At 33.7% G+C, this 26,177-nt stretch overlaps 2 protein-coding genes across 4 annotated transcripts; both read left to right on the forward strand.

The window, feature by feature from the left end:
- The first annotated feature begins 3,562 nt into the window (after window positions 1–3,562).
- LOC107900914 (agamous-like MADS-box protein MADS3) lies at window positions 3,563–11,404 on the forward strand. 3 transcript variants are annotated; one of them, XM_016826693.2, is made up of 8 exons: window positions 3,563–3,928; window positions 4,901–4,982; window positions 5,148–5,209; window positions 9,802–9,901; window positions 10,100–10,141; window positions 10,626–10,667; window positions 10,782–10,921; window positions 11,107–11,404. In XM_016826693.2, the coding sequence occupies exons 1-8, from the start codon at window positions 3,735–3,737 to the stop codon at window positions 11,195–11,197; spliced, it is 753 nt and encodes a 250-aa protein (XP_016682182.1). In that variant the 5' UTR covers window positions 3,563–3,734; the 3' UTR covers window positions 11,198–11,404. The 3 variants fall into 3 exon arrangements, with proteins under 3 accessions (XP_016682182.1, XP_016682183.1, XP_016682184.1); XM_016826694.2 differs by having other exon boundaries at window positions 3,566–3,916; XM_016826695.2 differs by lacking the exon at window positions 3,563–3,928 and adding an exon at window positions 4,290–4,523.
- Window positions 11,405–13,154: 1,750 nt separating this feature from the next.
- Window positions 13,155–22,081, forward strand: LOC107900262 (subtilisin-like protease SBT4.14). Its single transcript, XM_041100041.1, has 9 exons — window positions 13,155–13,244; window positions 13,342–13,433; window positions 13,511–13,608; window positions 13,695–13,944; window positions 14,040–14,553; window positions 20,572–20,894; window positions 20,973–21,081; window positions 21,167–21,380; window positions 21,465–22,081. Exons 1-9 carry the CDS (start codon window positions 13,155–13,157, stop codon window positions 22,007–22,009), a joined length of 2,235 nt encoding a protein of 744 aa, XP_040955975.1. The 3' UTR covers window positions 22,010–22,081.
- Window positions 22,082–26,177: the final 4,096 nt, after the last annotated feature.

The raw sequence follows: 26,177 nt of genomic DNA on the forward strand, positions 1-26,177 counted from the left end.
CATTGGGATGTCAAAAGAAGTCGTTGGTCAGAGTGAGCCAATAGAAACCCGTGGGAGGGCTAGAAAAGCCAGTCGCTCGAGAGAAATGCTGACAGCTTTGGAAAATCGAGTGGTCAATCTCGAGGAATCCGTAGGGAACGTGAAAAAGACGCTTGAATTGGTCGAGGGACGCACGGATGGGTTTGACTCCATGGAGGAGCAACTCAGAGATTTTGTGTTGGATTCTCTCGGTGCCAATGCAGAAAAGATGAATAATTTAGTAGAGTCCACTGCAGGAAAGCTGGCAGAGAGGGATGAAGCTCTCGAGGATATGGTGCTAGCCATGCAGAAAGAAATGGAGGAGCTCAAGGGGGAGCTCGCGATTTACAAAGCCGCTTTGAGTAATGGGATGTTGTCTTCAAGGCTTAAGCAACATGCAATGGATGTTCCCAAACCGGAGAAGTTTAAGGGTGCACGATCTGCAAGGGATGTGGACAACTTCTTGTGGGAAATGGAGCAATACTTCCGGGCGATGGACATCGAGGATGATGCCATTAAGGTAAACACTACTTCAATCTATTTTACTGATATAGCTCTCTTGTGGTGGCGTCGTAGGTCCACGGATGAGAAACGTGGTGGGAACGTAATTAGGACTTGGGAGGAGTTCCAAAGAGAGTTGAAGAAGTAGTTTTACCCTCAGTTTGCCGAGAAGGAGGCTCAAGCAAAGTTGCGTCGTCTCACGCAACAAGGAACTATTCGGGAGTATGTGCGGGCATTTAGCGAGTTGATACTTCAAATCTCCGACTTGAGTGAGAAAGAAGCTTTCTGTTGGTTCGAGGATGGGTTAAAACCGTGGGCAAAGCATGAGTTACGAAGGCAATGAATCACCGAACTTACTGTAGCCATGGCCGAAGCAGAGTCCTTTGTTGAGCTTGATCCGGCGGGAGACAAGCTTGAGGCATCTAAGCCCAATGGTGAGAGAAACCATGAAAAAAGATGAAGAGGGACATAGCGATGATGGCAACAGTACTGGTAGCAAAAGTGGCAATGGGAAACCACGAGATGCGAAGCGGGGATTAGACAACCCAAGGGACAAGAGGAAGAAGATGAAATGCTTCTTTTGTCAAGGACCACACATGGCGCGAAAATGTCCGAATAAAGTGATAATTTCGGCAAAGAAGGATGAGCCAAAGGAGGAGGCGAAGCCTACCGAGGGAAAGACATCGAAAGTCAATTCGATGGTGCTCATTCCTGGGAAGAGGAATGAAAATGGGTTGATGTTTGTGGACATCAACATTGTAGGTCAGAAGCGGAGTGCTCTTATTGATACGGGAGCATCGGACTTGTTCATGTCGGAAAAGGCTGCGAAGAAGCTTGGTCTGTCGATTAGGAAATCGAATAAGAAGATCAAGGTAGCAACTTCTGAGAAAGCCCCAACTGTAGGAGTAGTTCGTGATGTGGAACTACAAATCGGCCGATGGAAGAGCAAGGAAGAATTCGAGGTAATCCGATTAGATGATTACGATTTTGTGCTTGGCTTAAACTTCCTTGTCAGGATTCAAGCAACTCTGCAACCATGGGCCGATCAACTCCATATGGTCACCGGTCTGTCAACAAAAAGTGTTGTGCCGGTGCATCGGGATGTGAAGGTTGGGACTAAGGTGTTATCGTCAATCCAACTAGTCGAAGATGTTTCGTATGGGAGAAACATTGATTCGTCGAAACGGAATACTACGAAAGCCCCTTCGGAAGTGTTAGTGGCACAAGGGACCGATATGAAGCCTGCGGGACCGACTGTGGAGCCGTCACCTTTGGGAAAGGTAGGTGGTGCATCGAGCTTCAAGGGAAAATGAGCGATGCAAAGACAGTCGAGACGAGTAAATGCTACGAGTAAGGTACATTGTAAACACTCTGATAGTGTTTTGAATTCTGACTTGTTGGCTTAGCAAAGTCGTAGGGGCCCTTTCAAAGTTCATAAGCAAGGAGGCTAAGGAACTGTGGGCGGGACAAAGCCGAGGTGTGAGAATCGAGGGGATTCCAACAGAAACAAGTCAAATTTAGGGCAAGTTAAAATGGAGACTTCTTGCCAACAGAATGTACCAACGAGTGGAACGGTTCAAGATAAGAGGCGACAGAAGTCGAGGCATAAGTTCCGAAGGAAGGGACAACCCGATCGCAAGACGAGTCGGGAAGAAGCCGAGGCAACGAGAAAGTTTCAAAGTGAATCAAGTTAGTGTCATCCAGAAAACGCAACGAGGGCGTTGCGAGATTGGGTAGGGGAGAATGTCACGGGCCAAAGTGCAAAGCCCGTGACCATGGCACAAGATGCACCCCATGAAGGTCCATTGATAAGATGGGGAACATTTAGCCCACGAGAACTGGCCCGATTCAAGAAATTATTGAAGAAGCCTGTCAGATTGAAGCCTGGTTGGCCCGATGATGAAGACATGGCAACTTAGGCTAACTTTGGTAACTAATCTTAGAAGATAGAGAGAATCGTATCTTGTAAAGATTAGATTAGATTTGATATGGTAAATCTTGTAAATCCCTAAAAACAAGGGATACAATGAATCTCGTCCGTCGATGTAAATGTATCTTGACCGTCGGTTTAGGGGGAGCTCAACTATAAATAGATAGCATCTCCCTCATTTGTAATCATCCATTGTAACTTGAATTCTTAAGAGTAATAGAATTCTTGAGCATTTACTCAAACACTTTGTGCGCATTCTTTCTTTGTCTTTCTGTTGTTCTCTTGTAGCTTCTTTTGGCACAATCGCTTCCGCTATACAAATTGGTGCCTTGGAAGAGTTCTAAGGAATCCTCACTTTTGAGCGTAAAGGCTGACTTAGGCGAGTTTGGAGCAAACGGATCGCCTAAGGCTGCACGGTTTGCGAGACGAAAGGTCTAGCCCCGTGACACAAGAGCATATTATCGAGATAACTAATATTGTAGCAATGCTAAAGAGTTTGGGATGACGGTTGATTATTCTTTTTAAATGCATTTTATATTGATTTCACAATTAACCAAGTGGGATATGATAAATTGCTAGTAAACTTATTTAAGAGGAAACAATATTAAAGAATCAAAGAAATCATTCAATCAACTTTATGGGTCAAAGAGTTAACAAAGGGCTTAAGGTGAACATCAATAAGTTTTAAGAGTAAAAAAACACAAATGTCAATGTATCAAATGATGAGAAAAAAGATTTAATAAATTTTATTTGAAAAGAAAAATAAGTTTTATGTTTTTTAGTGTTTCAAATCAATTTTAATTGAATATTTTATCTTCTTAATTTTTATTTTTAAAAATAATTGTAAAAATTGAATTTATTTTACTCAAAAATCATGAAAGGAGGAATATAAAAGACAGAGAATATTGTATATTCTATATTGATAGAAGCGAACGAAAAAATAAACCTACACTTTCTTCTAAAGAAATTAATTAACTCACACATTTCGTACCAACCAATAACTAAGGTCAAAACCTAGGCGTGCACAGAGAGAGAAAGAGAATAATTGCTAAAAATTAAATCCGAAAACATAATAAATATATAAACCCAAAATGGAAGAAACACTATGTAGTTTCCATTTTTGTTGTAAAAACCATCCACTGAAGCCTTCCCTTCTGCTTAATATACATTTAAACTTTCATCTCTCCAAAGAACCCTATTTGATAATCGACAAATATAGTATATTAAGTGTTTAGATTGTTCAAACACAAGAGAGTTGAAAAAAAAAAAGAAGAAGAAGAGAGAAATGGGGAGAGGAAGAGTGGAGCTGAAGAGGATAGAAAACAAGATCAACAGACAGGTGACCTTCTCCAAGAGAAGAAATGGGTTGCTGAAGAAAGCGTATGAGCTTTCAGTGCTTTGTGATGCTGAGGTTGCCCTTATCATCTTCTCTAATCGTGGCAAGCTCTACGAGTTTGGCAGCTCAGGGTACATATATAGGTTTATATATATATCTATTTCACACGTTCCTTTCTCATTAATTTTCATGGTTTTTTGGTCAAGTTTTCTGGGTCATTTACATAAACTTTCCCTACTTGTTTTCCCTGGTTTTTCGTATAAGCTCCATGAAAAAAACCTCTGAAGTGTCTGCAAAAGGAATGCTTGTTCACAAACATCAGACCTGCAACTCTCTTTCATTTTTATGGTTCTTTGTGGGTGGACAGGCCATGATTTTTCCCTTTGCTTTTGTGGATTCATGTTTTTGGGGAAACTGAATTTCTTTTAATCAATGAAAGATCGACACGTTTCATCTCATTTGCAAAAAAAAAAACCCCCGAAAGGAAAAGACCCTTCCTTTTTGGATCATAAACTGGGTCTTTTTAACTCTTTGGACTTGTGAATGTTTTTTGCTTTCACTGATCAGTGCCACAGAACTCGTGTACTTTTCACCTCAAAGCTGAAACAAGAAAGGCCCCCAATTCATGGATTTCGATGGCTGTTTCAGAACCCCGTCAGTAAACTGGTGTTTTGTCTTCTCAACCACAGTGCAAAATCTAGGGTTTCCCCTTTCTCATCTCCATGGAAAAAGAAGAGGGTACCAATGAAAGATCCTCTTTTTTTTCTTTTCTTTTTTTTGTCTTTTAATCCTATGGTCTCCTTTTTTTTTCAATGATTCTTGTTTTCTTTTCTTACAGCAATGATATTAATGTTCTATACGGAGGTTTGTAAAAGGCTGACATAAAATCAAGCACACCCATTTTTCATAAAACTTTCATTTTGCTTTTGGTTTTGTCAATGGTTCTTGGAGACCATTTAAAAGGTTTACAGTAAAATTTCCACCTCAATCCAAGTTTTACTGGTATTGTGGATTATGCTCAAAAAATAAGAAAACCTTTAGAGCTGCAGCATTAACGAATTACTGTACGTGTTTTATATAGGTTAATAATCCACTTTTATTTTTGTTTTTTTCAGTATGACCAAGACCCTTGAGCGATACCAACAATGCTGCTTTACTCCTCAACCTCAACACAACATCCCTGAACATGAAACACAGGTTAATTACAAACAAACCTTCTTCTAGTTTGCTTCTGCAACATTACAAATTATATAAATGTTCGTTTGTCTTGTTAGGCTTGTAACTATGCAGGTTTTGTGTTTGACTATATCAGCCTTTTTTCATGTAATTTCTTAGATGCTTTGGCTTTGCTTATCAATGCAGAGTTGGTACCAAGAGATAATCAAGTTGAAGGCAAAATATGAAGCACTTGAACGCACTCAAAGGTCTTGCATGTCGTTTCTGAGTTAAAAAATCAGTTTTACTATTTAACAACGACATTATATTATTAATTGCTGGATAATTAAAATCAAACTAATTTTATTGTTCACAAATATATAAAAGAGAAACTTACAAATATATATTTTTAATCACTAGCTGCGGCTAATTTCTTTCACTCTTTACTCACGCCACTTAAATGTTTCACACACACTATACTTACATATTTATAGCCTTAGTTAAACCCACTGAGCCCACTTAATTTATGGATAATGCTTAAACTCATGTCAACTCGAAACAAATATAAAGTTGCCACTTGGCTTGTTTTGTCAAGTTGCAGGTTAATTTCTTGACAGCTTGCTATTCATGGCAAGCTAATTTCCTTACCTACATACTTAGTCTGACTTAAAAGTCGATTTGACTTCAACACTCCTCAAACCGAGCTTTCATTTCAAATTTTTCTTTGAGTTCATGGAATACGTCCGCTTTTAATAGTTTCGAAAAAATGTTTGTCAATTAAACTTTCGTTATGTAGTAAATTAATTCCACAATTTTATTCTTCATTTGTTCTCAAATAAAATGATATTTTGTATTGATATACTTGTTTTGACTATGAAACATCGAATTCTTTGTAAGAGAGATCGTGGACTTGTTGTCAACTTAAATTGTAATTGAATCTTCTTATATAATAGATCATTCGCCTAAAATATTCTTCAACCAAATTGCTTGACATGTGCACATGTAATAGCCATGTATTTTACTTCACATGTTGAGAGGACTACTATTTGTTGCTTTTTCGATGACCATAAAAATATTGCGGAGCCAATATGGAATAAATATTCGGATGTGCTTTTGCAATCATCCAAGTCACCACCATAATCACTATCTTGTTTTGGCTTCTCCATGTATCTACTAACTAATCTCACTACGTTCATGATATTTGGTTGTGTGATAGTCAAGTACAACGATACTTTCAAACAACGTTGGATTTATCAGCTCTCTAGATGAATCAACACTTAATTTCATGCTTGGTTCTACTGGTGTGGCTACCGGCTTACAATCTTTCATTCTGAATTTACTTAAAATTTGTTCTGCATACTTCATAAATATTATTTCATTTGTTTCACTTCGACTCCAAGAAAGGATGACATTTCACCAATATTTGTCATTTCAAATTCTTTAGTCATAGCTTTCAAGTTATTGAACATACTTGAATTGTTTCCCGTGAAAATCATATCATCCACGTAAAAGCACACGATTATGATGTCACCAACTCCATTTTTTCATATATAAGGCGTGCTCGTGTAGACTTTTCATGAACTTGTTCTTTTGAAAGTATTCAGCTATTCTTGTGTTACATGCTCTCAAGGGTTGCTTTAGTTCACATAAAGTTTTCTCCAAATGATAAACTGTCTTCTGATCCTTGCTTGCTATATCTAGGTGGTTGTTTGAACAAAATAAATGTCTTATTGTGCTCCATGCTCTCGGGGTTTGCTTTAGTTCACATAAAGTATTCAACTACACATTCTTGCAGGTGCTTCCTCTGAGTTGTTGGTACTATTGTTGATTGATGATGACAATGTTGTAGGAGGACTTGGTGGAGGGTTTTGATCATCACCTTGTTCATCTTGATTGATGAAGTCATCGTCTTTGTCATCACTAAAAAATAATCCTTCAATTTTCTTTTCTTCTTCTCTCCACCTCAAATAATCAGCTTCATCGAATTCAACATCTTTTAAAATAATAACTTTCTTGGTGAGAAGGTTGTATAACTTATATGCTTTGCTTCTTTTTTCATAACCAATGAAAATACATTTCACTCATTTGTCATCAAGCTTTTTCTTGTCTGGTCAGGAACATTAGCATATGTGATACATCCAAAAATCTTGAGATGTCCAACTCCTGGCTTTTCATTGTTGTAGGCTTCATTTGGTGTATTATATTTCACACCTTTTGTTGGACATCGGTTCAACAAATAAATAGCACATTGAACAGCTTTAGCCCAGAAGATTCTTGGTAAATGCTTACATTTAACCATACTTCTTGTCATATCAAGAATAGTGCGATTTTTTCTTTCAGCAACTCCATTTTGTTGTGGCATGTACGCAATTATCAACTAGTGAATGATTCTGTGCTCCTTGTAGAAGCTTTCAAATAGCTTTGAAGTATACTTACCTCCTCTATCAGATATGAGTATCTTAATATAATGTCTACTTTGTTTTTCTATCAGAGCTTTGAACTCGATAAACTTATCAAGTGCTTCTAATTTTGTTTCAAGAAGATATATCCAACTTTTTCTACTAAAATCATTAATAAAAGTAAGATAGTACTTGTTTCCGCCAAGTTATGGTATATCAAAAGGACTTGTTATGTCGGAATGCACAATCTCCAATAGTCTCCTAGCTCGTCAAGAATTTCCAACTTTAAAATTTTGTCTGTGTTGTTTTCCTTGAATGCAAGCTTCACACAATTGATCAGGAGGATTAATTTTTGGCAATCCATTTACCATCTTTTCTTTTGACAATAGCTTCAAGCCAAAAAATCCAAAATGTCCGAACCTTAAATGCCACAACCATCTTTGATTGCATTCTTCAGACATTTCACTTCTCCAAATTCAATATCAATAGTGAATAGACAATTATGTGTCATATAAACTTGAAGAATTAATTCACCACTCTTATGTTTTAGGGCAAGCGTGTGATCCTTCGTATGTACTTCTTATCCTTTTTCTAGAAGTTGTCCAAGGCTGATAATGTTACTTTTCAAAGTTGGTATGTAATAAACATCTGATATATACTTCTTCTCTTCGTTCTTTTGTATAATTGTAACTTTGCCTTTACCTTTTACCTTGGTGTGTGATTCATGATCAAATGCTACTTATCCAACTATGAAAATAAATCTTTTTGGCCACACATGTGATTGCTGGCACAATTATCAAAATACCAAATATTTTTATTTGATTTTTCATTTTCTTTTAAGTGAGGAATACACTAGATTTCATATTTTCTTCTTCTTTAGTTGCTGCTACATGATTTCTCTCCTCTACCTTAGGAGTTGATCTACATTCATAAATAAAATAATCATATTTTTTGCAATTATAACATTGTATTTGAGATTTATTTCCTTGTTGAAATTTGTCTTTACCTTTACCTCTGCCTCAAACTCCTCGTCCAAGACTTAGCGTTTGATACTCTTCACTTGTTTGGTCTCCACCATATGATTGATTGTCTCATTCACCTCTATTTTTGCCTTTATATCCTCTACGGTTGCTTGTATCTTGTCTAAAACTATTGCTAGCTCCACTTCATTAAAGGACAGCTTGATTTGCAAGACTTGCTTCAAATTTTCAGTATCATCATTTTGCTTCATTTTATGCTCATGGGTTTGGAGGGAAGCCACAAGTTCGTCAATAGATATTTGTGACAGATCTTTTGATTCTTCGATGGCAACAATCACATAATCAAATTTGCCTGTTAATGACCACAAAATTTTTTCCATTACTCTTACATCATCAAGAGTTTCTCCATTCCTTTTCATTTCATTTACCACCGGTTTCACTTAGGTGATATAATCATTAATACTTTCTGAAACTTTCATTTATAACATCTCAAATTCGACTCTGAGCATTTGTAAACGTACCTTTTTGGCCTTTTTGGCTCCTTGAAGGAATTTTTGCATTCCCCATGCTTCCTTTGATGCCTTTGCATCTAAAATTTTTTCAAATGTTGATTCATAACACCTTGAAAAATAAAGAACAACGCTCTCTTATATTTTTTACAAACTTCTTTCAATGCTCTCTTCTCTTTGTTTGTCAAAGTCGCTTCGGCAGCTGCATCTTCGAGCTTGACATATCCTTCTTCGATTACATCCCAATAATCTTTAGAATCGAGTCTGCACTTGGATGCTCCAATTATCATAATTTTTTTTTGTTAATTTCGAGATTTGTGGTTGAATCATGTTTGCCATTATAACTTCAATACAAACCTAACTTTGATATCACTTGTTGGAAACCTAATGGATACTCAAAATCAAACTGTTTTTATTACTTACAAATATATAAAAGAAAAATATACAAATTATATTTCTGCTGCTAGTTTCTTTCACTCTTTACTCATTCCACTTATATTTTTCATACACACTATATTTACATATTTATAGGCTTATTTAAACCGACTTAGCTCACTTAATTTGCTGTCAAACTTACCCATTTATTATGGATAATGCTTAAACTCATGCCACTTTAATGCTTAGTCAACTTGAAACAAATATAAAGTTGTCACCTTGCTTCTTGACAGCTTGTTCTCCACCTTGCAAGCTAATTTCTTTGCCACCTTATCTATATACTTAAATACTTAGTGTCAGTTTAGTATTATTTCTTAAAAATATTTTTAAGTTAAAAAGTATTTTTGAGTAAAAATTAAATTTTTTTTATTTTAATGTTACAAAAACTGTTTTAAAAAGTTAAAAAGTATTTTGTTTAACTATGTTTTTATTTCAAAAATACTTTTTGTCCTAAAAATATTTTTGAGAAGTGCTAAACTGGCCCTTAGCCGATTTTAAATGTGGATTTGACTTCATAATTAGGTGCACTTAATATCAGGCATTTGCTTGGAGATGATCTTGGACCATTGAATCTGAAAGAGCTGCAAAACCTTGAGAAGCAGCTTGAAGGAACTCTTGTACTGGCTAGACAAAGGAAGGTATATGATGTTACCTCCATGTCTCTTTTGTTAAACAACTTCTTTGTCTTTTATTTCTTTGAATCCATGTCTGACAAATATCAGTTTTTACAGTCTTTTAAAATCTTGTTCTTTGGTTTTCCTTAACCAGCTCTTAAATGATATATATATACACGAATGCATCTGATGTATGCTTCTGTTTGTTTTCCGTAACTGCAGACTCAGATTATGATGGAACAAATGGAAGATCTCCGGAAAAAGGTACTTTTAAGTATGATTGATCATTTTGAAGGGTTAAATGCAAAACTGGTCTTTAAACTATATACTAATTCTGTAATTAATTTTTTAAAGAGTGATAAAAACTATTACTTTTCTTATTTTACCAAAAATATAGTATTAGTGAATAAGATTGTGACCTGTGAAACATTTTTATAGGATGATATACACTTTACGAGTAAAATAAAAAGAAATTAATAGTTTTGATGCCTTTCTCGAATAATACACCAAATTTTTTAATTTAAGATGAATTTCTTGAGAATTTATTATCTAAGTATCATTAATTTAACATTCTAAACTTTTGCCAATTAAAGAAGATATGATGTTTGAATTCTTTATTTCTTTTAATACCAATCTTTGATATTTGTGTTCATGTATGTCACAGTAAATGTATTATTGTTAAACACAAGTTAAACAACTATTTCTTTTGGTTATTACACCATTTATATGTATGTGGAATTTCTGGCAGGAGCGTCAGCTTGGAGAGCTTAACAAACAGTTGAAAATCAAGGTTAATAACCATGATTACTACACCATGAACAATATGCTTTTAATATTCTGTTGAAAATAACTACAATAAACCATAAATATAAAAATATTTGTGTATATTTGGCCTTAATTTCAGCTTGATGGGGAAGGACAAAACCAGAAAACAAGCCAAGGCTTATGGAGTTGTTGCACAACAGCTGAAAATAGCCACTTTCCGCTGCTTCCTTCTCACCCCAACCCTATGGAATGTGACCATGAACCTGTTTTACAGATAGGGTACAATCATTACACGTATATATTTCTCGTGCACTTTTTTTTGTTCTTTTTTGGTATAGTATCAAGCTACAATCTCCTTAGCAAAGTTTAAGGTATAAATTTAGTGTTTGTTTGAGTCTTAAATTGCTTTCATAGGTCCCTTTAATTGATTATTAAAACGTGAATGTTGGTGGTGTTTGTATTAGGTACCACCACCATTATGTTGAAGCTGAAGGATCCTCAGTCCCCAGAAGCATGGCTGGTGAGACCAATTTCATCCATGGTTGGGTCATTTGAGCCCTCTACAGCTCAAAATCACATATATATATATATTGTGTAATGTTGCCAACATATACATATAGACGCTGCTCAAAGTGTACAAAATAAAGAAATGCTTGGATCTTAAGGGAGCATTCCTTCTCTAACTGGGACATTAGATATATTTACCTTGTTACTGTTATATTTTAGCCTTCAATATTATTCTGTAGCCTAATTGTAGCCCTATATGTTTTTCAATTTGGTCTTGTAGATCTCTATTTCTAAGTTATTTTTTGTTTTGGTTTTTTTTTTTAAATCATCTTTTTGCTACCACATCAGTAAGTTGGGTGGCTTTATATCTAGGGCTTGTTGTACAGAAAGTTTAATCTTCCTTTGGCTTTATAATAATAGTAATAGTAACAACTGTATATAATTCTAGCCATAAATCCTCCTTTGGAATTGGATTTAAAGATGGCTTAAAATATATTATTGTTGAAGATAAATTGTATATTGTTACAATCAAAGAAAAGTTCAAGGGCTAGGCTTCACCATGTTTAGACATCTCTCAATAGAAGGGACGAATAGAAAGGGTAGGCCTTGAGCCCTCTCCAATGAAATAATCAGATTTGGTTTTCATCCCTTTTAAAAATTAATAATTTAATTTAAATTTCTAACCTCCATAATCTTTACTTAATCTTTAAATAGAAAAAAGAACGTGCTTAAATCTACATCTTCTTTAAGTTGAATTGATTAGATTATTGGTTCATTTTTTTGATTAATTTGATTAAATAAATTATTATAAAATTATAAAAAATATTAAAATTTTATGTTCATTTATTTTTTTAGCTCAATTCAATCGGTCCATACTGGTTCTTGAGTCAACTGATCTAATATTTATTGCTAGACTAATACCCCAATCGTTCTCGGTCCAATCAATCTGATTTAACTTAAACATCATTGCTTGTTGCAACAACAATGATGCCTATTGAGGTAGTCCTAATTCATGCGATGTATAATAAATTCACTCATCGCAATTCAAACCAACATTTTGAAGGAATTAAATAAAAAACAATGGGTATGCAAGATTGGCTTCATTGAAAACCTTTTAAAAACAAATATAATAATTAATTAAAATATTACATAATGTATGAAATTATGCATGGTTAGTACAAACATTAATATTAATCTCACAAACTCAATAAGAAGATTTGATGAATAATGAATTCCCTCTATTATTGAAGTACTGTTAGTGCGTTATTTTATTCTGATAACTTGATAAATAGAGAGTAAACTTAACTGATCAAGATTAACATTTGTGTTGGTCAGCTGAATAGCAACAAAATAATAATATCATTGATTGATATGTACAAATATTTAAATGGAGAGGTTAAGAAACATTGTAACATAAGCTAAGCAAAGTGATTTCGAGTTAAACAATCCATTTAGCAAGCTTAAAGTTTCTGTCCTCTTAATTTTAGAAGCTTTAATTGCTTGAATTGGACCAAGGCAAAAGGGTTCTTTGATTGTGATTTTGTCCTTTGTTTTCAAGCAACTTCTCAACTTAAACCTGAAATTGATACACGATTTAAATTAAAAAACAATTCATTTTTCTCGATAAAATACATTACACTTTTAGTGAAAGAATTCATGTTTAAATCTTAGAGATAATAAATTATAGAGCTATAATTCCCACTTGAAGCATTGCAAAACATGGAACATGTAGGAAGACATTGGAGCCCCTCTTGCAACAAAACAAGCAAATCTCAAACTAAATGTGACGTTGACAAGCCCCACATATTTCAACACAAATTTTTGTTTATCTTTCTTTTAAGTCTCCTCCCATTCCATAGCCATTTAAAAAAAAACCAATTGCTGAGCTCAAGAAGTGAAGTATAAGTTTTGTTGATCCATTAGCAATTTTATTATTAATGGCCTTAAAACTTTGTTCTCAATATAAAAGCATGTTGCTACAGCTTTAATGAAAGCTAAAAAAAACATGAACATGTTAGCATTTAGCATGAGGAAACTGGGTTTTCTTTTCATTCTGATTGTTTTGAATATTGTTGCACACGGAGAAGAAACAAAGGTGCATTTCCCCCTTTTTTCGTTTATCTAAATAATTATTAATTTTATGTTATATAGTTTTATGGGAGTAATTATTAGTTATTATTAAATGTGAACAGAATTTTTACATTGTTTACTTGGGAGATAGTCCATTGAGCAAGCAATCTGCAGTTCAAAAACACATAGGCCTTCTTTCCTCTGTCAAAGGAAGGTAAGTTGCATTGTATTTTGATGCATTTGACTCACATAGTTTGAGTTTCCTGGTTTTTTAATGGAGCTTTTGAACAGTGAACATGGTGCCAAAGAGTCCATTGTTTATAGCTACACCAAGAGCTTCAATGCCTTTGCTGCCAAGCTATCTGAAAATGAGGCTGAAATGTTGAAGGGTACTCAAATTCTTTCTTATTTTGTTCATTTAATTTCCATTTCTTTAACATATGATTGGATTAACCTGATTTATTGAAATGTTTAGGTTTGGATGAAGTGGCATCGGTGTTTCCAAACCGATATCGGAAGCTACACACGACGAAATCGTGGGACTTCATTGGACTTCCTCTAACAGCTAAAAGAAATTTGAAGTTTGAGAGGAACATAATTGTGGGTCTACTTGATACAGGAATTACTCCGCAGTCCGAGAGCTTTAAGGATGAAGGATTTGGTCCACCGCCCTCAAAATGGAAGGGAACGTGCGGTCGTTTCATGAATTTCTCAGGCTGCAACAAGTAAAATGCAATGAGTCCTCTTGAACTTAACTGGTTTGATAATTTATTGGTAATGTTTTAACTTATGGGTTTAATGTTGGCTGTTCATTCTAAAGCAAGATTATAGGAGCTAAATACTACAAGCTTGATGGTAACCCCGACCCTGCCGACATTTTATCACCAATAGACATGGATGGCTATGGCACGCACACTTCATCGACACTAGCAGGCAACCTGGTTCGAGATGCAAATCTTTACGGGCTAGCCAAGGGGACAGCTCGTGGTGCTGTGCCATCAGCTAGGATAGCAATGTACAAAGTGTGCTGGGCCAGTTCAGGGTGTGCTGATATGGATATTCTTGCTGCATTGGACGATGCTACCAGCGATGGAGTGGACATTATATCGATATCGATCGGCGGGGGAACTCAAGATTTCGTTACCGATTCTATATCAGTTGGTGCATTTCATGCCCTGAAGAAGGGAATCGTTACCGTGACTTCTGCTGGGAATGACGGTCCAAGTTTGAGTTCGGTTTCTAACTATTCCCCATGGCTTCTTACTGTAGCAGCGAGTGGCATCGACCGACAGTTCATGAGCACAGTCAAGTTGGGTAATGGAAAAAGTTTTCGGGTAAGTTGTTAGTACAAAACTCCGGTAAGGAAAAAACTCGAACACACGATCGGAACTCGAAAAGAAAAAGAAGAAATAGGACAGGCTCCAAGGCGTGTATCAAGCCACTATCTTTAAGGTTATATTCCCCCCCACTTATCTTCAGTGTGCAAATGAGTTCCAAGCAAATTAACCTCGATGATACAATGAAGCCAATGACTATTTGCGTTTTGCACTGACGAGAATAGTCCACTATGCACTGAGTAATGTATAACAAAAACTCAATTTCTACAAAGGATTTCTGCAGCAATACTTTATAGAATAATCTAATAATATTAGAAAATGAAGGAAGAGAAGAAATAATATTAGAATTTGTTGATATGATTTCCAAATGAAATCCCATTCCTATTTATAGGAATTTTCATGTCTCTTCATAGAGACATCTTTCAATAGGTGTCTTTATGAATAAATAAATAATAATAATTATTCATTTAATTTTGTAACTATTCAAATAATATTTTTTGAATAGTTATAATTCTTTTTTAAAAAATCAAATGATATAACTTTTGACCAATGACCAAAAGTTTTATCTTTTGATTAATTACACCCATTCATTTATAGTTATTGGGATACTATAAATATTTGAAAATATTCCAACAATCTCCCCCCATTTTCAAAATATTTAGATTTTGATATTCTTGGAAATCAATTTGCATAAATAAAGGTGTCTTACGATTGAACCTTCACTTAGTGAAAACATGTTAAAGTTAATCAAAATTGTATGGTAGACTAAGCTTTGAACCAACTATTCCATTTGATTAACTGAACACATCTCACACAATGATTTCAACATCAGTCAATGCATAGTATCTAGGGACACTATTATAGCCATGTGTCTATGTCCTCTTTTCATGAGTGCTGTCAGAGCCAAGCCCTTAAGCTCCTAGAAGCGGCCACACTTCCACTCACATAAGTAGATCCCATCAAAAGTGTTCCCGTAATTATAACACTCTAACATATTTATGTTATGGGTCCATTAAGAGTACATTACTCATCCTTCCCTTATCATTACGGGTACCTAGCACTTTAATCTTAGGATGGATTTATTTATAGTGCTAACAGTCACATACTAATGATGTACTTTGTCTCATTGAACTCAAGACTTGACGTTATACCAAGTGTTGAGTCGAGTTTCCATCATGGGTGACTCTAATTAATAGGCTTGAGTTCCATCCCTTTTGAGGTCCTTTTTACTGCATCTCTAGCAAGACTTTTTGTCAAAGGATCTGCCAAATTTTCACTTGACCTCACATAATTAATAGTGATCACTCCATCAGAGATTAATTGTCGGACATAACTATGTCTTAATCCAATGTGTCTAGACTTTCCATTATATACTTGGCTATATGCCTTTGCTAGAGTAGCCTCACTATCACAACGGATAGAAATAGGTGAAATTGGCTTAAGCCATAAAGGTACATCATAAAGCAAATTTCTTAACCATTCTGCTTCTTTAGATGTAGCGGCTAATGCAATAAATTCTGCTGCCATGGTGGAATCAGTAATACATGTTTATTTCTTGGAACCCCAAGAAATGACTCCTCCACCAAGAATGAAGATCCACCCACTAGTAGATGCATGATCTTCCAAACTTGTAATCCAACTAGCATCCGAATACCCTTCTAAAACTGGAGGATATCCATTATAACACAATCCATAGTTAATAGTTTTCTTTAAGTACCTAAGTACTCTATTTAAAGCTTGCCAATGCAAACTACTTGGATTACTTGTGTATCTACTCAATTTTCCAAAAGCATATGCAATATCAGGTCTTGTACAAGTCATTATGTACATAAGACAACCAATTAGACTTGCATATTTCAATTGATCAATTTTCCTACCAGCATTAGATACTAATTTTAATTGAGGATCCATGGGTGTAGATGCTGGTATACAGTTGAAAAGATCAAACTTTTTAAGCACATTTTCAATGTAATGTGATTGTGATAAAGCTATAGTGCTTTCATCTCGGGTTATTTTAATCCCAAGAATAACATCTGCTACACCCATATCCTTCATAGCAAAGTTGTTTGACAAGAATTTCTTTGTGTTTTCTATTTGTTCCAAATCCGTGCCAAAAATGAGCATGTCATCTACATATAAGCAAATTATAACACCCTTTCCATTATCAAATTTACTATATATGCACTTATCGGATTCATTTATTTTATAGCCATTAGCTAAAACAACCTTGTCAAACTTTTGGTGCCATTGTTTTGGTGCTTGTTTAAGCCCATATAAAGATTTAACAAGCTTACATACCTTATGCTCTTGTCCTGGAACAACAAATCCTTCCGGTTGCTCCATGTACACTTCCTCTTCCAATTCACCATTTAAAAATGCAGTTTTAACATCCATTTGGTGAACAACCAAATTATATATAGAGGTAAGTGATATTAATAGTCTAATTGTAGCAATTCTTGCTACTGGAGCATAGGTATCAAAGTAATCAATACCTTGTCTTTGTGTAAAACCTTTTGCTACCAACCTTGCTTTAAATTTATCAATGGTTCCATCAACCTTCATTTTCTTTTTGAAGATCCATTTACAACCTATTGGTTTGGAACCTGGTGGAAGATCAACTAAGATCCAAGTTTGATTTCCCATTATTGAATCCATTTCATCATTTATTGCTTCTTTCCAAAAAGCAGAGTCTTGAGATTTCACTGCTTCTTCAAATGTAATAGGATCAGATTCGGTATTATAACAATAAGGTATCTTATTGCATATACTTTCACCTTTTCCTTCTACAAGAAACATAATGAAATCTGGTCCAAAATCTTTGACCTTTTTAATCCTCTTACTTCTTCTTAATTCTTGACAAGATTCATCATTATTATCAATTTGTTTCAATGGAATCTCATTCTCATTTGAAGAATGAATCAATTGTTGTGGTTGTAATTGTCTTGATATAGAATTAAATCTATTTTCATCAAAAATAGCATCTCTTGATTCAATAACCGTATTAATTGAAATTGAATCATTTGGTTCAATTACTATGAATCTATATGCCTTGCTATTATGTGCATAACCTATAAATATGCATTCAATTCCTCTTTCACCTAACTTTTTACGTTTAGGTTTTGGAACTTTTACAATAGCTCTACAACCCCAAACCTTTAAATAATTAAGGTTTGGTTTCCTTTTCTTCCATTGTTCATAGGGGGTTATTTTAGTTTCCTTATTAGGAACTCTATTCAATATATGACAAGCTGTTAGAACAGCTTCTCCCTAAAAACCCTGTCCAAGACCTGAATATGATAACATTGAATTTACCATTTCAATCAAGACTCTATTTTTCCTTTCAGCTACACCATTTTGTTGTGGTGTGTAAGGGGCTGAAACTTAATGGACAATTCCAGTGAGTTCAAAATAACTTGGATTATAGTGTTCTCCACCTCTATCCGATCTTAAGCACTTGATAAATGATTCACACTGAAGTTCAACTTCAGATTTATAAACTTTAAATTTATCAAGCGCTTCATCTTTTGAATGCAATAAATATACATAACAATATCTAGAACAATCATCAATAAAAGTAACAAAATATTTCTTTCCACCTAATGTAGGAGTATTATGCAAGTCACATAAATCACTATGTATCAAATCAAGCAATTTTGTTTTCCTTTTAACCTTAGGGAAAGGATTTCTTGTAATTTTAGTCAACATACAAGTATTGCATTTTTCAATATTATTATTAAAAACAGGAATTAAATCTAATTTATACATGTCATTCAATTTTCTATAATTCAAATGACCTAATTTATAATGCCACAAACAAAATGATTCAACCATATAAGCAGAAATAGTATTTTTATTCTTATTAATAATATTAAGTTTGAACATGCTTTCATACATATACCCTTTTCCCACAAAAATTCCTCCCTTAGACAAAATAAACTTATCTGCCTCAAAAACAAGTTTGAAACCAAACTTATTCAACAGACTTCCAGACACTAAATTTTTCCTAACTTCTGGTACATAATATACATCATTTAAGGTTAAAACCTTTCCAGAAGTGAATTGTAGTTCAACAGACCCTTTGCCTTTAATTGTTGCGGTGGATGAATTTCTCATGTACAAGACATTGTCATTTTCACATTGTGTGAACTTTGTGAACATGCTTTTGTCTTTGCACACATGTTTGGTTGCTCCGGTATCAATCCACCATGTATTATCATCTTGTGCCATATTAATTTCAGATATCATTGCAACGAACTTTTCGTTATTATCAGCCTTAGAAGATGATTTCTTCTTTAAAAATCGACATTCATTCTTGAAATGTCCCGGCTTTCCACAATGATAGCATGAGCCCTTTTGTTTCTTTTTGAACTTAGGTGCTCTATCAGTCTGATTGAACTTTCTCTTGAATGGTTTAGTAGTCTGTACTTCATATCATTGCAACGAACTTTTCGTTATTATCAGCCTTAGAAGATGATTTCTTCTTTAAAAATCGACATTCATTCTTGAAATGTCCCGGCTTTCCACAATGATAGCATGAGCTCTTTTGTTTCTTTTTGAACTTAGGTGCTCTATCAGTCTGATTGAACTTTCTCTTGAATGGTTTAGTAGTCTGTACTTCCTCCGTAACATGTACTTTGGTATTTTCAGAATTTAGGTTCTGATCTTGTTTTCGATACTCTTCTTCAATACGAAGATGATTTGCCAAAGCCTCAAGAGATATTTCCTCTTTCTTATGTTTTAGACTTCTTTTAAAGTCTTTCCAAGATGGAGGAAGTTTGTCTATTATGAAGGATACCACAATCATTTCATCCATTTTCATATCATATTGCTTAATTGATTCAGCATCTTTTCAATATCACGAAATTGTTCCATAACAGAACGACTATCAACCATTTGATAATTATTGAAACGACTGACAAGAAATTTCTTACTTGTAACATCTTCGGTCATGTATCTTGCCTCCAATTTGTCCCATAATTCTTTAGCGGTGACGTCGTTTTGGTAGGTGTTGAACAAACCATCAGATAAACCATTCAATATGTGGCCCATGCACATGTAATCAGCATTGTCCCATTTTTGTCTTTCTCGGGTTGCAGCAACAGATTCATTTTCATTCTCTTCAGGTCTTGGAGTATCCAAAACATAAGCAATCTTCAAAGTTGATAACAAAAAGTGCATCTTTTTCTGTCATCGTCGAAAATTACCACCATCAAAACGATCAAGTTTAACAAAGTTGGAAGCCAACTCCCTTAGTGTTCCACTTTCATGTGTTGTGGTAGTCATCATGAAATATAACCTTAAAATTGTTAGTACAAAACTCCGGTAAGGAAAAAACTCGAACACACGATCGGAACTCGAAAAGAAAAAGAAGAAATAGGACAGGCTCCAAGGCGTGTATCAAGCCACTATCTTTAAGGTTATATTCCCCCCCACTTATCTTCAGTGTGCAAACGAGTTCCAAGCAAATTAACCTCGATGATACAATGAAGCCAATGACTATTTGCGTTTTGCACTGACGAGAATAGTCCACTATGCACTGAGTAATGTATAACAAAAACTCAATTTCTACAAAGGATTTCTGCAGCAATACTTTATAGAATAATCTAATAATATTAGAAAATGAAGGAAGAGAAGAAATAATATTAGAATTTGTTGATATGATTTCCAAATGAAATCCCATTCCTATTTATAGGAATTTTCATGTCTCTTCATAGAGACATCTTTCAATAGGTGTCTTTATGAATAAATAAATAATAATAATTATTCATTTAATTTTGTAACTATTCAAATAATATTTTTTGAATAGTTATAATTCTTTTTTAAAAAAATCAAATGATATAACTTTTGACCAATGACCAAAAGTTTTATCTTTTGATTAATTACACCCATTCATTTATAGTTATTGGGATACTATAAATATTTGAAAATATTCCAACATAAGTTCGATATATCATTTAAAGATATGTTCTTAAATTGTTTTCTGAACACTTCCTTGAAGTGCATATACATAAGCAGGGAATTGGAATCAACACATTCGAGTCAAAGGAAGGTCTTTACCCCGTTGTCAGTGGGGCCGATGTTGCGATGAACTCCGAAAGCAAGGGAAACGCAAGGTTCTGTTTCGATAACACATTGGATCCCAGCAAGGTGAAAGGAAGGCTTGTTTATTGCACACTAAGTCAATGGGGTGTTGATTCTGTTGTTAAAGGAATTGGAGGCATAGGCACCATTGTTGAAAGTGAACAATACCTTGACACAGCACAAATTTTTATGGCACCAGCGACCATGGTGAACTCAACTGTTGGTGAAACTATACAAAATTATATACATTCCACAAGGTTATATGATTATATTAATTTTGTTCCATGATTTTTTGATAATGATAAATGCTGAAGCTATCAAATGAAAATTGGCAGATCACCTACAGCAGTGGTATACAAGTCTGAGGAAGTCAAGATTCCTGCTCCATCTGTTGCTTCGTTTTCGTCTCGGGGTCCAAATCCCGGCTCGCACCGTATTCTCAAGGTATAAGCTTTGAATTCTACCGTTTCCATTGATCATCGAGTGCTTAATATCAAAACTAATGGTCTCTGTGTGTACCCTGGTGTAGCCTGATATTGCAGCCCCTGGCGTCGACATATTGGCAGCTTACACTCTTGTAAAGTCGCTAACAGGGCTCAAAGGCGACACCCAACGTTCAAAATTCACTCTCATGTCTGGCACTTCGATGGCCTGCCCTCATGTTGCAGGTGTTGCAGCCTATGTAAAATCGTTTCATCCAACTTGGACACCAGCCGCCATCAAATCTGCAATCATGACCACCGGTAATGACATTAATATCATTCTTATTTGCAATATATCTATCATCCCTTATACTCTTATTTGCAATATATGAATACTCTTTGTAGCAAAACCGATGAGCAAGAGGGTGAACAAGGATGCCGAGTTTTCCTACGGTGCCGGTCAATTGAACCCTGCAAGAGCCATAAACCCAGGCCTAGTCTATGACATTGATGAGATGTCTTATGTACAATTCCTATGCCATGAAGGCTACAGTGGATCATCTATAGCACATTTAATCGGCACAAAATCTGTAAACTGCTCCTCATTGCTTCCTGGATTCGGCTATGACGCTCTTAACTACCCGTCGATGCAGCTTAACATGAAAAACAGCCAACAGCCGACCGTAGGTGTTTTCAAGAGACGAGTCACCAATGTAGGTCCTCCATCTGTGTACAATGCTACCATTAAGGCTCCTAAAGGACTGCAAATCACGGTTAGGCCAACAAGTCTCCTGTTCACTCGTTTGTTGCAGAAGCGGAGTTTTAAGGTGGTGGTGGTAGCGAAACCCGAGCTGAGCACTAAATTCAGGGTGCTATCGGCTTCACTTGTATGGAAAACCACTCATCACACCGTGAGAAGTCCTATTGTTGTTTACAGTCTCCCAGACTAATAATAGTAAATCATATATGAAAGAAATGATGGAGCAAGTGCAGAATTAATAAAAGGAAAGGCAGTTTATATATAATTTGTTTGCACACTTTTGCTTGTATACTTGAGTCTTAATGCTAACCTTCCATCTTCATCTTTTTCACCTTCTTGTATACGAATTGCAACATAACTATGACCAAAACAATCTCAGATCTAAATTAAAATAAATCTGGATAAATTTCACATGAGATTTAAACTAAAATAAAATCCAATCTACCCATATTTACACAAGATAAAACTCAAACTTGAAAGGTTCTTGTATCAACATTAAAACAGATTCGAACTAAAATAGATATAAGCAAGGAGGGAGTGCGAACATGTTATGCTATTAACCCGGACCCGACTGACAGATTGGTGGTTCTACCGGTGGCATAAAATCGGATATTGACCAAATTATTTGTGGTTCAGTGAAAACCAAAACCAAGACAAAAAATTAACAATTGAATCAGTTCAACCTATTTATAAAAATTTTAATATATTTTTTTAATAATTTTATGAATTTTTTAAGAGTACCAAGGTTTTTCTTTTTCTTTTTTTGGTCGTCTAATTATGAAAAGTTACAAAATAACCGTTCATGTAATACCCTTATACCTGATCCAATTGTTTGATCCAAATACCAGGATGCTACATTTGTTACCGGAGCAACTACAGTCTAATTCAATTTATTTTAAGTGTCTACATAATCAAATTTGGGTCAATATATGTTTCCTATATGTTTCATATTCATTTCCGAGACTTTTATGGTTTATAATAGCTTTCTACACAATCTAAGGTCGAACAAGGACTAAAATGCAAAATTTGTCAAATTTTGAGGTGACGTCGCAATGTCGGGGGTTCCACGTCGCGGTGTCACTCACTGACTTCACTGAATTGAATGATCGTCTCGACGTGATTTTCCATCATCGCGACATGCTCCCTGTCTCCAAAATTTTTTTTAATTTTTAAGATTTTTCACTAAAATCCTATTTAGAAATTAAAATTTAACCAATCCAATTCATTTTACATCAAGTCCACATAATATAACATGTTATTCAATCAAAGATAACAAGGTTTATAAAATTAACATAATTATCGAAGTTTTACTTTAGAGGACTTACTCTTATAAAAATAATTTACTCTTTCTACATATCATAACATGTTGCTAACATATAACAATCAATTTATCATAAGACTTTCTTAATTCATTTTATAACAATCACTCACTTAGTACCTCAACAATACATTTAAACTTCTCTTATATATTAGCAAATTCATCATTTGCAACAATTTCTTAACATTATAACTCTTCTATTATTTTTTCGCCTTCTTCTCTCCATTCCTCATCCTTTATGCACATGTATTTATACGAGAATTTATGGTTTTTAATATTGTATGCTATATGCAACATTAATTTCAATTTTACTATTTACATCATTTTAGTAAAATTGTCCACTTGAGTAGCAATCACTAAATTATTTATAATTTGGTCTACAATGTTCCAAATTAAGATATGCTTGTTGTTTTTGAATCTAGATTTAATGGCCTTTTTTATCATGAAAATTTCAAAATTTCTTATTATGCCAATTAATACAGTAAATTGTTTTAGTTTTCCCTAGTTCTACTGTTAAGCAGCTTTGACCCTTCTTCACTAAAAATGTATTATCTTTCAATACGATACTCATATATTGTTTCTATTTGTTTCCTTTAAAATTAGGATCGTCAATATTTTAAGCATATAAATTTCATCTCCTAAATATTTTTGTACAATTTGAAATAATTTTTCAAAGTCAAAATAGGGAACCCAAAATCATTCTGACATTGTCTCACAAAAATTCATATATCTCATAATCTACTATCCCTTTACTTACACCATTTCTTTTATGTTAAACTATACTCAATAATATTTAATTCCATATTTAATTAAACCTTTAACTAGATCTCTACAATTTTTGGTGAATTTTCAAAGTTGAACTATTGGTGTTGTGTAAAACTGTTTTAATCAAAATTCTACTTATTATCACTCGTATGATCATATCAACATTTAACACTTTTTTCATTTATCAAACTTAAGATCATTTGGTTGTACATAACATTATACTTTTTACTTAATTACATTTTCACTTTACATACTATAATTCATATCACTTTCTTTTCATAGTTCACAACATTTCCATTACTTCTTCTTTATTCTCACTCAATGAACACATTAAAACATAATGAATACCTATACTAGAAATCACTTTCTTATATTTTTAATACTTGTAGTTACTTCTAATTATTTTGCAATCTAGTCCTTAACATTACAAAAACCTAGTAATTATTATAATTGTCTTTCTAACTTCACTTTTCATTCAATTTCACAATTACATAACACTTTAATCAAATAATTCATAATAATTTCTTACTTCAGATATCTGATTTTTATGCATTTCACTTCAATTATTTTTAATTTTAAGTTTCTCAAGGGTTACAATTTAGTCCTTAACATCATGAAAATTCATTATTTACTATAATTTCACTTTAATATCACTTTGTAATTAATTCACTAACACTTAACACATCATTTAAGTTCTTTATCTTAATACTTTATTTAAATCATAAACTTTTTTACACTTTACAATTTAGTCCTTTTACTTTTATTTCAATATATCAAATCAATTTAACTATTTAGCATAAGTAATACTTGATTAAAATTAAATAAAGTAAAATTCTTGAAGTACTTACCTTGTCTCTTTAATCTCTTCACTTTTTCCACAACTTTTTCCACTTCCACTTTCAATTTCTTTCTTTCAAGATAATATTCTAACTCTCTAGTATCTCTACTTCACTTTCCTTTTGGGTGGCAAAAGAAATTTTCAAGAAATTTGGAAGAAAAAGTGGAATTTCATGGTAAGGGACCAAATTGTAAAGAAATAAAAATTCCCTTTCATGTATATATAAGTGGCATTGGAAGTATGAATATTTTTTTTCATTTTTCCATACAAATATCTTATTTAATTTATTAATTAAATAATAAAATATCTTATAAAATAATAAAATATTCAACCAATCATAATTTAACACTTTTCTTTCTTAATTATTACCCCATATAATTTTCTTTCTTAATGTTTTGCTTGATTTAACTTATTTTCCTCAACCAAACGTCCGAAAATGATGAAAATGTTTTCCCCAAAACAAATAAATTGAAATAAACTCATTAAAATAATAAAATTTTAATAAATAAAAAATATAAAGTTGTTAAATATTAAATTAAAAGAATATAAAAATTTAAAAATAATATGGGTGTACTAAAATCAATTTGAGTTTGTCTTTTATAAATATGGGTGGACTTGAACAAAATTTTAAGCTCATATTTCAGACCGAGCTAAGTTTAGGGCAAGCATAAAGTATTTTAAAATTATACTTAACCCCAACCTGAACCTGATCAACCCAGCCCATGAGCACTTCTATATAGGATTTCGTGAATGCATTTCCCAAGTAATATATACACATATTTTAAGTTTGACTCTTTAATTTCTATTTCATTTACTATTTTTTGTCATGACTTAGCTTTGAATGTGTTTGTAAAGGCTAAATTCCAGAGTAAAGCAGTTGTAATCATGGGATTAAGGGTTAGGGCTGGGATTGGGCTTATTTGAATTAAGGAACAACCCTGGGAGATCCACCAACGGGTTCAATACCCGGGGAATCAATCAGTGGCTGCTAGGGTTTGTTGGGAAGGGAAATAAGATGAAATGAAGAAGAAGAGAGGGGGAAGAGAGGAAAAGAATAAGAAAAAAAGAAAATAAATAAAGAAATAAAAAAGAAAATAAACATTTTTTTGGTAACAAGAAAATAAACATTTTAATATTAAAAAAAATTTTAAACATGTGGCACATTTGCCATGTTATCAAATAATGACAGTAAATGATTAAGTGGCATTTTTATAATAATGCGATAATATTAGTGGCATCTTTATAAGTTTAAAATATTCGGTGATAAAAATTTAAAATTAATCAGAGTTTAATGGCATCTAATGTAATTAACCCTTTAAAATATTGATTAAACCCCTTCTCATTTTTAATGCTGTATAATTAATTTTATGTAAAAGATTAGAAGATTTATAATAATTCGTAAAATTAAGTGCTTCCTATACTTATATAATATTTTGT

This window comes from Gossypium hirsutum, chromosome D08 (assembly GCF_007990345.1).
Source record: "Gossypium hirsutum isolate 1008001.06 chromosome D08, Gossypium_hirsutum_v2.1, whole genome shotgun sequence".
NCBI classification, from domain to species: domain Eukaryota; kingdom Viridiplantae; phylum Streptophyta; class Magnoliopsida; order Malvales; family Malvaceae; genus Gossypium; species Gossypium hirsutum.